This window comes from Hippopotamus amphibius, chromosome 6 (genome assembly GCF_030028045.1).
Source record: "Hippopotamus amphibius kiboko isolate mHipAmp2 chromosome 6, mHipAmp2.hap2, whole genome shotgun sequence".
Lineage (NCBI taxonomy): Eukaryota > Metazoa > Chordata > Mammalia > Artiodactyla > Hippopotamidae > Hippopotamus > Hippopotamus amphibius.
This window is the reverse complement of record NC_080191.1, coordinates 154,880,758-154,898,410: the sequence shown is the minus strand read 5'-3', so window position 1 is coordinate 154,898,410 and position 17,653 is coordinate 154,880,758. Positions and strand designations below refer to the sequence as shown.

Genomic DNA, 17,653 nt, shown 5'->3' with positions numbered 1-17,653 from the left:
ATTTAACAAATAGTACTGACAAAACTGGCTCACTTAAATGAACAAAAATAAAACTTGAATCATTCTTACACACAAAGAAACTCAGACCTAAACACAAAAGGTACAACCAGAACATTAATAGGAGAAAATGTAGGAAAATAGTTTTGTGACATTGGGGTTAGAGAAGTTTGTTAACAAGATGTAGAAAGCACAATCTGTAAGGTAAAATGTGGTGGATCTACCTACATTAAATGTAAAGATTTCCCTCTTTCTTTCCCTTTCTTTCTTTTTCTTTTCTTTTCTTTTTCTTTCCCTTTCTTTCTTTCTTTCTTTCTTTCTTTCTTTCTTTCTTTCTTTCTTTCTTTCTTTCTTTCTTTCTTTCTTTTTCTTTCTTTCTCTTTCTTTCCTTCTCTCTCTTTTCTTTCTTTCTCTCTCTCTCTCTCTCTTTCTTTCTTTCTTTCTTCTCTCTCTTTCTTTCTTTCCCCTTCCTGCCTGTCTGCCTGCCTGCCTGCCTGCCTTCCTACCTTCCTTCCTTCCTTCCTTTCCTCCCTCCCTTTCTTTTTGGCACCATGCAGCATCTGGGATCTTAGTTCCCTGACCAGGGATGAAAACTTTGCCACCTGCATTGAGACCACACAGCCTTAACCACTGGACTACCATGGAAGTCCCAATGTAAAGATTTGTGTTCAACCAAAGACATCAGTAACAGATGGATGGCAATCTGGGAATCTATTTTTTGCAGTGTATATCATCAACTAAGAACCAATATTTAAAATTTTTAAGAACTTCTCAAAATTAACCAGAAAACCCAACAGAAAGGTGAACAAAGGGGAATTCCTTGGCGGTGCAGTGGTTAGGACTTGGCCCTTTCACTGCCATGGCCTGGATCTAATCCCTGCTCGACAAACTAAGATCCCGCAAACTACATGGTGCAGCCAAAAATGGGGGGAAAAAAAGGAACAAAGGATATAGAGAGGCACTTCACAAAATGAGAAACCAAAATGTCTCATAAGTATATTTAAATATTTTCAATCTTGTTAGTAATCAAATAATGCAAATTCAAACAATAACATACTACTTTATGCCCCTCAGATTTACCAAAATTAAAAAGTTGTATAATACTGTCCATAAGGATGTAGGGAAACATGATCAGCTGATGGGAGTATAAACGAGCCATTCTGGATATTATTTTGGAGGTATTTAATCACAAGCATACCAAAAAATATATACACAAAGCCCACCTCCCCCCCCAAGGAAAAAAAACCAAAACCCCAAAATACCTTAACGTACACCAAAATGTTTACGGTAGCATTATATAGAAAGTGAATACTTAGAAATACAGAAAGCACTCAGCTTCATATTTAACTGAATTGGAGTTCAGAAGAGTGACAGAGAAGAATTTCCTGCTGTGCATGGTAAAGCTTTTGAGGACAAGAACCATAGGTTATCTTTGTATCCCTGTGCATGTGGTTTGATAGGAGATATTCCATAGCTGTTTCTTAAACAGACTAGCAGTGAAATAGAAGTTTTTAAGGAGAAAAAGTTGGTAACATTACATCCATTGTCTTTGGTTACTCACACAATTTGTGGTTAGCAAACGGACTAGAAAACAAAATCACATGCCATGGTCCAGTACTCTCTATAACATTATTTTCTCTCTTCAGTTGTCTGGTATGACATTCTACAGAAAAAATAGGGCACATTTTCACTTTTTCTAAAGAAAATTCTTTGAAGAGTGGTAGAGAGTTAGAAGTCCTGTTTATCCTACCTTAAAAAGTATTTGACTAATGACTTTTTAGAGAAACATTTTTCTAAGCTATAAACAAGTTTAGACCAGAATTTTATATACTCAAACTTCAGTCATTCATGTTTTACCTGCCCAATTTTTTTCCATGTCCATGTATCATTATTTACTTCATGCATTTTCTTAAATGTTTGCTTTAAAAAAAAAAATTGTGTCCTAAGTAAAAAATGCATGAATCAGATTTAATGTGCTACATTTTACATGTAATTTACAACCATGAAAATGAAACTGTACTATACATAATTATTTTTATATGTTGTGAGCTTTATGAGTCTGAATTAGATGATTTATGAGGTTCCTCCCAAACTAACACTGTCATTTTGTGTTAGTTTCTCTACTTCAGCAATGTAGTTGTTCACTAAAGAACATTGGATCTCTGCCATAAGGCAGTTAACCACTATCTTGTAACCACAAAGAAAGAAGTGCCATGAGGGAATTCCCTGGCCATCCAGTGGTTAAGACTTGGCGCTTTCACTGCCGTGGCCTGGGTTCAATCCCTGGTTGGGGAACTAAGATTCTGCAAGTGCCATGATATTCTGCTTCTTAAAAATCCAAAATAGACACATTGAAATTTATAAATTCAGCACTGCTGTTTGACAGGAATTTATAAAATATGTATAGGTTACAGAAGTGAGTGATGTGCTAGGTATATGGTTTGAAAGGAGTAAGTCATTTTAACACAGTTTGGAGAATAGAGAGAAGGAAGAATTAAAGAAAACTAATTCACTCTCACCTTGCTAATTGGGAAAATTTTAATCTTTTGAGACTTTCTGAAAATCCAAATGAGGTGAGGAAGAGTTGCAAAGAGGAGGGTAATCAGTCATAGAGCATAGTTTGAGCAATATGTTTTAAAAAAACATAATGCTATAGCAGAGGACTGGTAACCCTAAATAAAATGTGCAGGGTAGGCAAGAAAAGAGAATTCAATAGTTTCCGATTTTAGCCAACTAAAATCCAAAACATCATGGTAAATGGTCTTTAAGCAGAGAATCAAAAAACAAAAAATATAACAACCAAAAAAAACCATGAGAAATTACATTTCTGTTTTATTTTGGTATGATTCCAGTTCCTAATCTCAGCTTATTCTGAAGAATAAGGGCAAAAGTATCAATTATTTCAACTGTAATGTTTTTCAGTAGTGGACACTATCTGGGTATTAAAAAATAGAAAATGCTGAGTTTTTAATCAAAACATACTTTGCATTAAATTTTTCAATGTGTAAGTCACTCAGCTCAATATTTTTAGCAAGAAAAAAATTGTCCAGGTCATATTTGTTTGCATATTTAAAACTCAAAATAAATAACAACAAACAAATGTTGTGACAACAAAAATTCCTTTCAAGAAGTATCTAGTCATCCCTTTCAAAATATAGGAATCAGACTAGTAGATAATGCAATATTCCTATTTAGCAATATGAGAAAATTGTTTTTTACTGTGAAGAAATTACTTTTCATAAATGTGATTTATTTGGGGTTCAGGTAGTTATCACCAGTTTAATACCAAGGTTACTAAGGAGAATGAACTTAATAAGGAAGTTGTGGTGATGCTTTAATGTGGAAGATCTTCATACAGAAAATTATTTTTCAAATCACTAGTATGAAGCACACTCCAAGCAACTAATAGGCTATTAAAATGTTAAGTTTTTTAAACTTACAAATTGAGCATATAACTTCATACAAACATGTAAATTACATGTGACAACTTTCAGCTTTGTGAATTTATATTTTACACCATAAATGTACACATTTCTTTCTCTTAGATTTGAATGTTGTCTTAAGAGATTAATTTATGGAAAGTTAAACCAATATAAGGTATATTTGTAGATCCATAAACTCAATGCCATGAATAATAATTCTCGTGGATATTCTATCTTTAGTCATCCAAAGTGAAAGTTACAAAGGAATACATATTCAAAAGTTCATTTTTAATTTATGGGGATGAGACTGTTAATTGTGGGGTAAAACTAACTGTATTTGCTTCTTTGTTGGGATTTACAGTTAAACTATTTATTTTCAGTTAAATAAATAGTATTGATTCTTTTAAGTCAACCTGCTTCCCAAGAGGATTGTGGCTAGTCGATTTTTTTTTTTTCCTTTTGGCCGCGCTACTCGGCTTGGGGCATCTTCATTGCTTGACCAGGGATTGAACCCATGCCTCCTGCTGTAGAAGCATGGAGTCCTAACCATTGGATCACCAGGGAATTCCCTTGGCTATTTGCTTTTTATTAGCTTTTTCAAATTTATGTCACTTATAGTGCTCTTACATCATCAAAATTCCACTAAAAATTAATAACAGTAGTTTGGGGAATATAGTAACCTGCTTGCAAAAGGTAACACTGAGAAAACTTTACAGCAAGATTAACTGTAAAGTGCCAGGAATTAAGTAATTCAATGCTTTGGAAATCAGATTTAAAAATTAGGAATAGTGTTAGTTTATTGGCTTTTATTTATTTATTTATTCTTTTTAAGTGTTAGTTTATTGGGGGAAAAAAAAAGACCCTACTGGCTATACCTACCAATAATTTAGCAATCATTTAACAGGCTATGGACCCTGTGAAACTGAGAAACTGGTTAATATACACACTCAGAGGAATAAGTTGATTTAAAATGGTAAAACTGGCAAATTTATAAGCAGGAAGAGAGGCTTTTGAGTACCACACATTCATTTTCAAATAACACACATTGCAAGGTGAAGATTAAAAAAAAATAAGAAAAATGAAAGATCCATCACTACTGTTCACTGCTGCCAAGAATTCTAGTGTTAAAAAACAGCATGTATCATGTATTCTTGAGTCACAAAAGAGTACAGTGGAAATGTCTTTGTGTAGAATAAAATCCAGAAGCAGTTAGAAAATCTTCTTTTTAGGTACGTCTGTTTTTCCAAAGAAGTTCATTAAGCTAAAAATATAGACTTGCTACCTCAGCAATTTATGGTTACTGACAGGCTTCTTTGAAAGCTGAGTCAAAGCAAAAGGTTTTATTGGACAAACTGTCAGTGAGATGTGGCCACAAGCTGCAGATTCATCAAAAAAACCACTAAATTATATGGTTCTAAAACTGGGATTTAATGCCTCTGGAGTAGTTTCATTACCATCTCTAATTTGAATACTAACACCTGATCAAATGTAAAGCTGTAAAATACACAACTGAAAAAAAAAAGGCATTACTTACTTAAGGTTTGTTTTCTAAAAATCAAATTCCTGAAGCTGGATGTATATCAAGAAAGTATAAAAACAGAATTACCAAGAAGGTAGTTGAATAGCCAGATTAAGTAATCATGAAAAACATCCCAAGGACAAAGCTTAGATTTTTATGTAACATGGTGTCACGGAACCATCACTAGACTGGAAGCCAAATAACTTGGATTCCATTCCCGTCTGCTATAACTGGCTTCGTGACCTCTGCCTAATAATAACCTAAGTTTCTATTTCTATAAGAAACGTAGAAAACTAGAGGGTATAGACCAGATGGTTTCTAAAGTTTTCTTCCAATTTAATTATAGGTTTTCTAAGAAACATTTGTATCAGACAGCCCTACCTGGAATGTTATAATCAGATGAAATGGTAGTTTCTAGGAATACAGGTATACATATATGACAGACAGAATGGTGGCAGCAACAAGTTGAAAAGCTTGTTGCTGCTACCATTCTCAAAAGACTAAATTCCCATGTCTTGAAGTAAGAAAAACACAGGTCATATATTGGCCTTTTCAACTACATCAATATTCCTGAGTGACAATATAGTTTGTTAGCGGCAGTGTTTATTATATGTGAGGCCAATGATGTACAAAATTCTATCTTCCTGATACTACAAGAAGCTGTTACTGAACTGTGGTTGTTGTGCCTCTCCCTCACTCCCTTCACATGTTGAAGTCCTGGGCCCCAGTTCATCAAAATACAAACTTATTTGGAGATAGTGCCTTTATCAAGTTAAAATGAGGCTATAAGCATAGGCCCTAACCCAACGATTGGTTGGTTCCTTGTAAAAGAGGGTAAGTTGGAAACAGACTTCCACACAGGGAGAAGACCATGTGAACGTGAAGATAGCCATGTACAACTCAAGGAGAATCGCGGTGAACAGATCCTTCCCTCACAGCTCTCAGAAGGAATCAACTATGCTAACACTTCAATTTTGAATTTCTAGCCTCTAAAACTGTGAGACAATAAATTTCTATGCTTTAAGCCACTCAGTTTGTTATAATTTGTTATAGCAGTTTGTTATAATTTGTTACTTTATTGTCTATCTCTTTACCAGTTCTTCCCCATTTAAAATTATTTAGCACATAGATAGGGGCTAAAATAAAGCAAGAATTAAAAAAAAGACTGCCAAGAAAGCCAGATCTCTCCTTACCGTAACACTGGTCTCCTCGTGTCACTGAAAGAATCACACAGATGGGGAGTTCATGGATTGTCTTGGGCATAATAACTGCTGGGGAATGCGAAAGCAGGGTCTGGATCTTCTTAATGGGAGATCAGTGGACTTAAGTGTGTATTATGTTGCACTTTTGTTCTGGTAGTGCAGTACTTTAACGACTTCATACACGAAAAACTGATCTTGTTTTGGGTTTAAAGGAGAAAAAGTTTACAGCACCTATGTTTATGGAAGGAAAACCGTAGTCTAGTTTCTTTAGTACATCTGTTTCTCATCAATTTATGAAGTCAGAGCACATGCAAGAAACACGATAGTTACCAAAAGTGGTTAAAACTACAAACTACAATACATTGAAAATACCACATTTAGGATACAATTATATACTGAAAAAGGTAGCGATGCCAAGAAAATTGGCGATTCAAAAAATCTTGTTAAAGACAGTTCTCATAAGTTGTGTTTTAAATCGTCCATTTTAACATCTCCAAAAAAGTCGAATTTATTATTTTACATCAACATTATGGAAGTTAAAGAGAACAATCAAGTTGTCTCATGGACTGGAAGGTGACTTATTAATTCCCTTTCATTTCCAAACCTCATTAAGCAGTCACTACATTTATGAGGTAAATCAGCCGAATGCTTGAAATCTAGATGAATTTTAAGATCTTCAATCTGTCCTGTTGAATATTCACAGTACTGACATAAATAAATCCCTTCAGAGAGATGTGAATTTAAATGTTTGCAATATTCTAGCATACTTGAAAAGCCTTTCCCACAGTCATCACAAACATGAGGAAAAATTTTAGTATGTTCAATAGCAACATGCCTGTTAACATTTGTGTGAAGTCTACTCCGAAACCCACAGACTTGACATACAAAAAAGTTTTTACATTTGTCGAATGTAATTTTGCTTAAAAGGCTGTACTGTCCATGTTCTCCATTGTTATACTTATCACTTAACTCTATTAATTTACATGCATGCTCATTTACCACGTGGCTATGCAAGTCTTCCGGATCATTCGTTTCATGTTCACAGAACTGACACAAGTACTGTTCATCACAGCTGTGCTCCTGGAAATGTAGGTAGAGTTCACTACTTGAGGAGAACTGTACATCACACTGCTCACACCAATAAAGGTGATCGCTAAAATGGGTGTCTGCAATGTGCTGGCTGAGGTTCTCAAAAATTACTGTCTTATAATCACAGTATTTACAAATGTAGGGATCCTCTTCATGCAGTTTGGCATGTTCGATCAGAAGCATGTTGGTAGAGAAACTTTCTTTGCATACTCGACACACATTTGAATCAGTACGTTTATGCTTCAAGATCATATGCTGCTTTAAATCAGAAAAATATTTGCTGTTGAACTCACAAAGTTCACATTTATAGAGGCCACTGCTATTAGCTCTCAGTAAAGGCCATTTCTGCTGGGCAGTCACATTCAAAGCTTGGCTCTTGTCAAGAATTTTGTAAAGTTTAGCTGGTGGTTCTTCATCAGTTTGGTCTTGGAGACTCTCAGAGGAATTGTTTTCTGTCTCTATATCATAATCTTCAGAAATTGCATGCACTTCTGCAGCAATTGGAACGTCTTCAGCAGTGTGAACTTCTATAGGGCTTTCCTCTTGAGTTTGCTGGTTGACTGATTCAGGGGAGTCACACTCTTCATCGCAAATTTCAATATCAGCAGATTTTTCTGAAAAATAAAACAAGCCTATTATTATTATTATTACTAAATAAGACCTACTAAATAAGTCATTGGCAAAAAGAAATTTATTTTACTTATTATTCTTTCATTGATCTATACAAAATGTGCAAATGCTATTAATTATTTTCCCTTACCTGTAGAAAAGGCAGTGTGGTCTAGAATTCTAAGGACAGGACTGGGAACCAGGTAGTTCTGATTTCTGTTTCTGGCCTTGATTCCATCTGTAAATTTTGGCAAGTCATTTGATGTCTCTGTATCAGAATCATCATCTGTAAAAAGGGATTTGGAAAAACATTTATTATTTATATCAAAGCATTAAACATTATTATAAAACAAAGCACCAAATGTTTTAAATATAACTTAGAATTCCAACAGAACTAAACAGGCTTAGATTTAGCTATGAAAAGCTTTGTTACCTGTATACCACAGATACACTGAAAATCTGTCCAAGCAAGCAACTACTTTTGCTTCCCTGCCCCATCTGGACTAGAATACACTTTTTAAAGTTACTTGGGGGAACTTCCCTGGTGGTGCAGTGGTTAAGAATCTGCCCGCCAATGCAGGAGACAGGGGTTCAATCCCTGGTCCGGGAAGATCCCACATGCCGAGGAGCAACTAAGCCTGTGTGCCACAACTACTGAGCCCAAGTACCACAACTTCTGAAGCCCGTGCGCCTATAGCCCGTGCTCCACGAGAGAAGCCACTACACCAAGAAGCTGGTGCACTGCAAAGAAGAGCAACCCCTGCTTGCCACATCGCCACAACTAGAGAAAGACTGCATGTAGCAACTATGACCCAACACAGCCTCCCTGCCCCAAATATATGTATCTGTAAAGTTACTTGGGAATTTTAACTTGAAATTACTGAGTTTGAATAAGCCCTTATTCCCTTAGCCCAGCCCCAATGTTTTAAAATTAGCATGGACAAAGTGAAAATGCCAGCCAGTAGAGAAAACTGGATTTCAACATCACATCCGTCTTTCTTTTTAAAAATATATCTATCTATCTATTTATTTATTTGCTGTGTTGGGTCTTCGTTGCTGCACACGGGCTTTCTCTAGTTGTGGTGAGTGGAGCGTACTCTTCATTGTGGTGTGTGGGCTCCTCATTGCGGTGGCTTCTCTTGTGCAGCACCGGCTCTAGGTGCATGGGCTTCAGTAGTTGCAGCACGTGGGCTCAACAGTTGTGGCTCATGGGCTCTAGAGCACAGGCTCAGTAGTTGAGGCACATGGGCTTAGTTGCTCCACGGCACGTAGGATCTTCCTGGAACAGGGATTGAACCCGTGTCCCCTGCATTGGCAGGCAGATTCTTAACCACTGCACCACCTAAGAAGTGCCTCATGTCTTTCTTAGACAGGCTTTATTTTTCATAAGTTTCAGATTTACAGAAAAAAAATAGAAAGATAGTACAGAGAATTCCCACATATCCTGCATTCAGTTTCTCCACATCTTACATTAATATTTGTTACAATTAATGACCAATACTGGTAAGTTGTTATTAACTAAGTCCATACTTCATCCAGATTTCCTTAGTTTTTACCTAATCTCCTTCTTCTGTTCCAGGATCCCATCCAGGATAGATAACATTTAGTTATCATGTCTCTAAGCTACTGTTAGCTGTGGTAGTTTCTTAGAGTTCCCTTGTTTTCAACGACCATGAAAATTTTGAAGAGACTGGTTAGGTATTTTGTAGGATGCCCCACTAACGAACTTTGTCATTTTTTTCATGATTAGACTGGGATTATGGATTATTAGAAGGTAGACAGAGGCAAACTGCCATCTTTATCACTTCATACCAAAATTATATACTATTAACATGATTTATCACTGTTGATATTGAACTTGATAACCTGGGTATTTATCAGGTTTCTCTACTGTAAAGTCACATTTTTACTTTCCATATGCTACACTTTGGAATTAAGTCCCTAAGTGCAGTCCATACTTAAGGAGTGGAAAGTTATGCTTCACCTCCTTGAAGCAGGAGTATTAACATAAATAACGTGGAATTCTTCTGTAGAGATTTGCTTCTTCTCCCTTAAATCAGCCATTTCTCCAAGAAGCCCTCGTTCCTTTTATTGGAAAATGCTATTAGAAACCAAGATATGGGCACTAGATGTGCTCATTGCTACTGGGCTGTCATTTCTGTTAGGCCCTCTCAGCTAACAGAGCAAAAAATATGTGCATGTACACTACCACATATGTGCATAGACACACCCATAAATGTTTTTGCATGTAACCATTTGTGTCTATATTAAGCCAAACATGAGTTCATACTGATGTCTCTGACTCTGCATGTTCTTTTTTACTTATTTTTATTTTTCATTATTTAAAAAAAAGCAATTTATTTGGTTGTACCGGGTCTTAGTTGCAGCACGTGGGATCTTTAGTTGTGGCATGCCGTATCTTTTACTTGCGGCATGTAGCCTCTTAGTTGCAGCATGTGGGATCTAGTTCCCTGACCAGGGATTGAACCCAGGCCCCCTACACTGGGAGTGCAGAGTCTTAACCACTGGACCACCAGGGAAGTCCCTGCATGTTCTTTAAATAATTTATGGTTCTAAATATATGGACATCAAGTGGGGAAAGCAGAGAGGGTTGGGGGGGGGGAATGAATTGGGAGATTGTGATTGCCATATATATATTACTAATAAAAAATTATCAAATTGTACACTTTAAATATATGCAGTTTATTGTATGTCAACTGTATCTCAATAAAAGTTCTTAAAAAATAATTTATGGTTCTGTGCCTATCATAGGAGCTCAAGGGAACTGGGAGTTTTGATCATTGCAGAGGAAGAAGAGCACAAATGCAAGTTATTATTCATCTCATGCTCTAGAAAAGAGGAGTCAATAGAAGATACAAGATTGAAAATGACCAACTCCTTCACCTTCTGTTCTCTCCTTCCCTAGGTCCTCCAAACTGAAAAGTATAGCTGAGTGGAAGAACTGTGTGTAACAACTTTTCATCATAAATGCTCCCAACCCTGGGTCACACCTGTATTGCTACTGATTCCTAGCTGACTAAAACTGATTTAGGAGGATGAGTTTTTGATTTATATGTCTGAAATAATGTTAAAAATTAAAATTCACTCACTTCCTTACACAAAACTCTTTTGTTTTCTTAAGTTTAAACACTTGCCCATTTTGAAATCATCACTTTCACCCACATTTTCAAAAAAGAAACAAAAAATTATAAAAGCAATTAAAAATATTTTGGAAAATTTAGATATACCTTTGTTGTCAAAATATTTTAAGTCTGGTTGTCTCATAGAACAAACACTATAACAATGATCAGAAAAAATTCCATTGAATCCATCTGCAATTCTGCTTATTCCAGAGGAATCTGAACACAAAACAAAATTTAAAAAATTTAAAGCATACTGAACATATACACATTTAATGACAGCCATCTCTCTATCCAACATATATAAATTTTCATAGTATCTGTAATATAAAGTATTAATATTTCCCTCAATTCTGAAGGCTTTTAAAGTTCAGATCTAATACTGACTTTGAGCTTTGAAAGAACCATAAATTATACAATTTAAAATATAATACTTTGAAGCACATGAAAATACATTTGCCTTCATCAGAATCCCACAAAATATAAATATGCAATATATGTGTTAATTGCAAAAATACAGTGAATTAACTACCAAGAAGATCTGCCATGTACTATAGAGAAAGCATAATACACAGGGGAAGGTCTGAGGACCAGTTATGACTTCTGAAGATAGTCATCTCAACTCTTGCCTGGGAAGGGCCAGTAAGCAGTAAACAAGGCTTAATTTCCTCAGATTCGAAAAATGTACAGGTTGGGTTGGTTAACAGGTATAACTGAGACTGTCTAAGTATACGCATGTGAGCTGAATTAGTTACAGATGGCCAAAGACCTCTTATCTGCCAAGAAAGCAGAGCCAACCTCAAAGAAAGCATCTAAGATTACACAATCAAAATGAAATTCATATTTCTGAAAATAATGTACAAGATAAAGTTTTTTCCCCAATATATCTTCCACCAAGGTTATTGCTGTGCCTTAAGCACAAGCTTGGGAATCACACAGGCAAATATCAATTATGCTGTGTAAGTATGTAACCTTGGACATCTAATTTTAAATATCTGTAAACCATGAAGTTGTGAGGATTAAACAATGTAAAGTTCTGATGTGTGCCTAGCACATGGTAGACATTGAGAAATATATTTTGAGAGAATTTATTTAAAGTTTTCTCTTACCTAAAGTTGACACAGATTTTTAACTCTTATCAGATCATTTATGAGAAAATGATGGAAACATAATTGCATGGGAATTAATACATGGCCTAACTTTTAAATAATTTAATCATACACTGACCTGAATAACGAGAAGGGTGTAAAGTCTTCCTTTTTCTTTTTTTAGGATATTCATTCATATCTTTTTAATCTAAAAGTGGAAAATTTTAAGAGATATATCACAAATAACAATTGTTAATCTTGTCATAAAACTTTCTATTAACCAAATAATTTATTGGCAATAGGAAATGTATGTGCCACATGAAAATCGACTTCATAAGAGAAATGTAAACAATCCTTCTGCTTATATTTTGGATTTATTTTTCTGATCAAGTTTAAAGGCAGGATGCCAGGTTCTGTCTTCTTTCTCACTGAGGTCGAGAACTCCTTTTGAAATGTTGATGTAATTGTGAAAACTGGATAATTACATAAGCCTTATGCTTAAAGTATTTTTTATAAGACAAATTATGCCTCTGGCACCAAATTAAGAGTTTTACAGGTACACTTCTTACAGTTGGGAATATTGTGACACAGTTTTGAAGCCACAGGTAGATAAATTTCCTTAAAAAAATACTGTCACAAATCTGTATTGATGCCCTGGCTTCAGAAAACAAAACAAAAACTTATCATATAGAAGCTCAGAATATAATTTTCAAGAAAAAATCCTTTTCTTACTTTTGAGGTCACAGTCAACATTCTGTTGAGAACAAAAGAGGTATGGCAACCACTGAATGATTAAATTCCGAAAGACTGTTACAAAATTGACTAGTTTTGCTACATCCCACTTACTTGGTATAATTCTTAATACTGGAGTGAGGAAAAATGAATTACAGCAAGTTTTCGCAGATGGTAAAAAAAAAGCCTGTAGAAAAAAACATGACAAAAGTCATATGAGCAAAAATGTAGTTCATTTCTGAGACTCAAAAATACAATGGTACCAGATCTCGGTCAACTGGAAAGCTATACAGAATTAACTCAAGTACAATATTCTTTTGAACATACTGTATTAAGTACTAAAACTTGTATATATTGATAAATATGTGACTATATGTAAACATGTGTCACATTTCTTTTTTTTCCCCCTTATTTTTTTCTTTATCTTTATTGGAGTATAACTGTTTTACAGTAAGGATTGTGTCAGTTTCTGCTGCACAACAAAGTGAGTCAGCCACATGTATACATATATTCCCACATGCCCTCCCTCTTGAGCCTCCCTCCCAGCCTCCCTATTCCACCCCTTTAGGTCTTCACAAAGCATCAAGCTGATCTCCCTGTGCTCTGTAGTAGCTTCCCACTAGCCATCTATTTTACATTTGGTGTGTATATGTCAATGCTGCTCTCGCAATACATCCCAGCTGCCCCTTCCCACGGTGTCCTCAAGTCCATTCTCTACAACTGCATCTCTATTCCTACCCTGCCACTAGTTCTCTGAAATGAATTTACCTTCTAAAGCTATAGCTGTATCTTAACACCAAAACAGGAATATAAATCTCATTAATTTATTCAGCCACAATGAAAGCCAATATAATGAAAGCCAACACCAAATTACAGACTTTAAATTGTTTAAATCCTTACAGACTATTTAATAGAAGAATAATGATCATTTATTGGACACCATGCTGTGTACATTATTTTATATAATCCTATGATTTGCAAAATCCACACTCTCTCAATATCATTATTATTTACCCTTTGTTATTGATGAGGAAACTGAGGCATAAACTTTAGTCATATGTAATAAGCGACAGGGTTGGGATTTGAACAAAGATCTAACCAATTTTCAAGACCATGATTTCAATCCCTTTATTTTAGTTGTGGAAACAAATAGGGAGATAAAGTGATCACCTCAATTCAAGTAATAGATTAGTGTCAGAATCACAACTGCCTCCTCCATTTCAGATTAATGCTCTTTCCACTGTAGCAGTGGGAAAGTAAGGAATATCAGGGAAAAAAATGCACTGTGACGTTTTCTCTAGCAGCTTATAAACTGCTTTTCTTATCACCATGGTGATATATGTACATAGCAGGTAGAACTTGGCATCATTACTAAGATCATCTCATTTCTAGTGGTAAGGAACTTGATGTGCACATACCATTTTTGCTGCTTCACCAATTTCTGGGTATATCAGCACTACACGTGATGTGATCATACACTTATAGTGCTGTTGAGTTTACTTTGAATTTTCCTTATTTTATTTGATCTTCACAACAAGCCTGTGATGTACATAGAAGGGCTACGATCAAATTCACCCCAATTTTACTGATGAAGAAGCAAACTCAGTGAAAAAATCAAGTTAACTAAGTAGCAGAACCAGCGATGAAAAAGCGTTATCTCATGACTTTTGGGTTTTGAACAACTAACTGTGAGTAAATCTTCATTTCTAATTACTGCTACCAGCAAGTTACACCTTGCTTCCAGTTCTTATTCAGCCACCAATTGTGAGGAGGGGAAGGGAATCACCCAAAGAAATTGACAACTGTGGTATTTACAGAAATGGTATCAACATACACAATACCTCACCTAACAACACAAAGAGAATTCCCTGAGCCCACCTCCATCAAGTATTAAAAATTTTTCATATTTATGCAATAAACTAAAACCTCAAGACTTATTCCTAATATCTCTTTTGTACACTTTCAGAATTTATACAGCTAAAAGCTTTATACTTCATGTTCTAAATATTCTACAAGTATCAGTCAGAACACTTTAAATTGTAAGCCGAGCATGTTAAACACTTCAAATTCTTTCAAAAAAGCAAGAAAAGGAAACCAAGCATGGCATCAGAATTAATGTTGCAAGCGGGCCTGGATTCAGGCTGTCAGGTGAAAGGAATAGGATCACCTTGATCAGGAACTGTTTGACTTCTACTTAAGGCTGAACAATATCCAAATGCTCACCAGACCTCCTTTAGGCCAAGATGGTAAAAATGCCCACTCGAGACCAAAAATCCTAACCACCCTTCATTTCAGAAAATGTTTTCATGTGCTTTTTGTATGTATAACTGCCCTGAAGAAGTCTGGCTTTTTACTTAGGGATGTCATATACACATTTGCTCACTAGTCCTATCTTCGGGAACATTCTGAACATGCAACTTTTCACTCAACTCCCCTTCCTTACTTAAAAACAAACTACAGATGTAATATGAGTCGCTGCAGTAAAATTAGGAAAAAAAATTAACTAAATCACTTATAATCTATGCATCCAGAATAACCACTGTTAACATCTCGGTGCATAAGCATATAGACGTTTTCTCATGCTAAGGTATTCATATATATTTTACGTTTACAAAGAGGAAATCATGCCATCAAAAACATTTTTTTAAAAGTAACTTACAAGACACTTGTCAGCATCTTTCCATCTGTCATTTTTTTCAGCAATTAAGAACGTCTAAGTATCAAACACTACAGTCAATAGCCAGTCAGCACTTACATCAAAGAGTTCAACCTTTTTAAGGCCTTTCATGCAATGTATTCTCTTTCTAATCGGTATAAACATAAAACAAGCATTTACAATAAAAAGCTATAGTTCTCTACAGTTTTAAAAGCACGTTCTTTTCCATCCTCATCTTGAAACATATATATTTTACAGACTTTGAAAGAAATGAAACACAAAAATGCCACAGGAAAAAACTTGAACTAGAACATGTCCAATTTAGTGTCAGTCTTTGCTTTAGCTCTTTGCTAGAGATCAACTATCTCAAATCACTCGTGTCCCTAGATTGTGCTGAAAAAACCAAAGAGGGTTTATAAGCACCCTGACAAGTGGCTTGGACTATACTGGCTGGAGACGCAGAGCCAGGGCCGAGGCCTGAAGACCGAAGCTAGAGCTGCGGGCAAGGGATGCGCCGCCGGAGGATCAAGAGGCCACCCCGCAGAGCCTGAGGGCCAGCGTGGCACCGACGGGCATCCGGGGCCCAGACGTCCGGTGGGGCCCCGCAGGAGCCACCGGGACCCAGCCGCCTCCAACCCCGCGCCCCGCACCGGCCCCACCCGGGCCCTGCGACTAACGGGAACTCCCCAGCCCCGACCCCAAGGGCAACTTTGGCAAAAAGGCATTGGCGGGGGGGGGCCCGAGGCGAGCCGCGGCGGAGGCTTCCTGCGCAGAGAGTGGAACTGCCTCTGGGATGGGGGAGGGGAGCACCATCCCGCCAGAACACCAAGGAAGAGGCCTTCCGGTCTTCCCTGCCCTCTCCCAAAGGCAGCTGCGCCCGCACGCCCGCGGCCCCTGCCACAGCCTAGCGCCCGCCCTCACACTCACCAGTCCCCGGGGCCCGCCCAGCCAGCCCAAGCGCAGTTCCGAGGCGGCGGCCGAGGCGCCGGGACGCGGGCGGAGGGGCCGCGCAGCCCTGCCCGCCAGCACAAGGCGGCGGGCGGCGCCGCTGTGGCCCTCGCGCTCCCGGGCGCTCCGCCGGGCCGGCCCCACTCCCTCCCCGCGCGCCCTCCGCATAGCCCGCCAGGCCCCCAGCCCGGCCTCGGCGGCCGCACTCACCGCCTCGCTCCGCGCCTGCGCCGCGCGCCACTGGGGCCCGCCGCGAGGGCAGGGAGGTGACTAGGTGAGAATGGGGGCAGGGGATCCGGCGCCTCGGCCCAGCCGCGCACCCGGCCTGGGAGGGACCACCGGCCTCCAGCCCCGGGGGTGGCCCGGCGGCCCGCCCCCCTGCGGGCACCTCCGCGCCGCGGCGGGTCCCTTCGGCGGGTCCTTCCGGGCGGGGGACCGCCCCTCCCGAAACAAGCGGGTGATTCCGCCCTCCGCTGTCGCTCCCGGCGAGGCTGCCTAGGGAACTTTCCCCCGCCCGCCCCCGGGCCTCCCTCCCGCCCGGAAGAAGCGGGAGAAGCGACGCGCGCCAGACGCCCTTTTCCCATGAAGCTCCTGCTGGGGACGTGCGAGAAGGGTCTGGCTCGGGATAGGCGAGGCGTGTGGCGTTTCAGGCCCCACAGAGGGGCTGCAGCCTGCGGGGGGCGGAAGAAAGGGCAGCTGTCCACGGGGCAGAGGGGTGAAACTCTTAAAAGCTCGCGAATCATTGTTAGGCGTTAACCGGATTCCCGGACTCAAAAAGTCGTGGTGGAATGAATGTGAAATTATAGCGGATTGGATTAGATGATTTAACTCCTTTTCCGACCTTGAGTTTCTAGGAGCAGATGTAGAGAGGATTAAGTAAGTATAAATAAACTTGTGAACAGGGTGTGGTCACGTTTCATCCTTTTGACAACGTGTTAAGGTTGTTAGTCCCAGTTGACAAATTAGTAAAGGGAGCTTGCGAGGGTCCAGGGGCTAGGTTTTATTCATCTTTGTAACCTCAGTACCCGGTTCCGTTGTCTAGTGGATGAAGAGGCCCGTACGGGTTATCCTGTGCCCAAGGTCACTAATAATCAGGGCTGCAGTCCGCGTCTGTTTACCCACGTCTACTGTGCTTCTCTTGATGACCACATACGAACCAACCAGCCCACCACCGGCTAGTAATAACCGTAGACTTCACTCTGACCCCCTTCAACTACCTCCCTGGAGATAAAGCCATATTTGAAAGAGACA

The 17,653-nt window shown here is 38.5% G+C and overlaps 2 protein-coding genes across 6 annotated transcripts in view; one reads left to right on the top strand and one right to left on the bottom strand.

Annotated features, from left to right (window-relative positions):
• Positions 1–412: 412 nt before the first annotated feature.
• On the bottom strand, positions 413–16,910 carry ZNF639 (zinc finger protein 639). 5 transcript variants are annotated; one of them, XM_057738268.1, is made up of 7 exons: positions 15,458–16,345; positions 14,217–14,337; positions 12,913–12,985; positions 12,206–12,274; positions 11,087–11,197; positions 7,990–8,124; positions 413–7,843 (listed from the first exon to the last, which is right to left on the bottom strand). In XM_057738268.1, exons 4-7 carry the CDS (start codon positions 12,261–12,263, stop codon positions 6,690–6,692), a joined length of 1,458 nt encoding a protein of 485 aa, XP_057594251.1. In that variant the 5' UTR covers positions 12,264–12,274; positions 12,913–12,985; positions 14,217–14,337; positions 15,458–16,345; the 3' UTR covers positions 413–6,689. The 5 variants fall into 5 exon arrangements, with proteins under 5 accessions (XP_057594251.1, XP_057594252.1, XP_057594248.1 ...); XM_057738269.1 differs by having other exon boundaries at positions 15,554–16,345; XM_057738265.1 differs by lacking the exons at positions 14,217–14,337; positions 15,458–16,345 and adding an exon at positions 16,613–16,910.
• The window catches only part of KCNMB3 (potassium calcium-activated channel subfamily M regulatory beta subunit 3), a 90,551-nt gene continuing 89,435 nt past the window's right edge, over positions 16,538–17,653 (top strand). The window contains exon 1 of the mRNA XM_057738270.1: positions 16,538–16,676. The gene's annotated coding sequence lies outside the window, so the exon portion shown is untranslated. The remainder of the gene's footprint in view (positions 16,677–17,653) is intronic.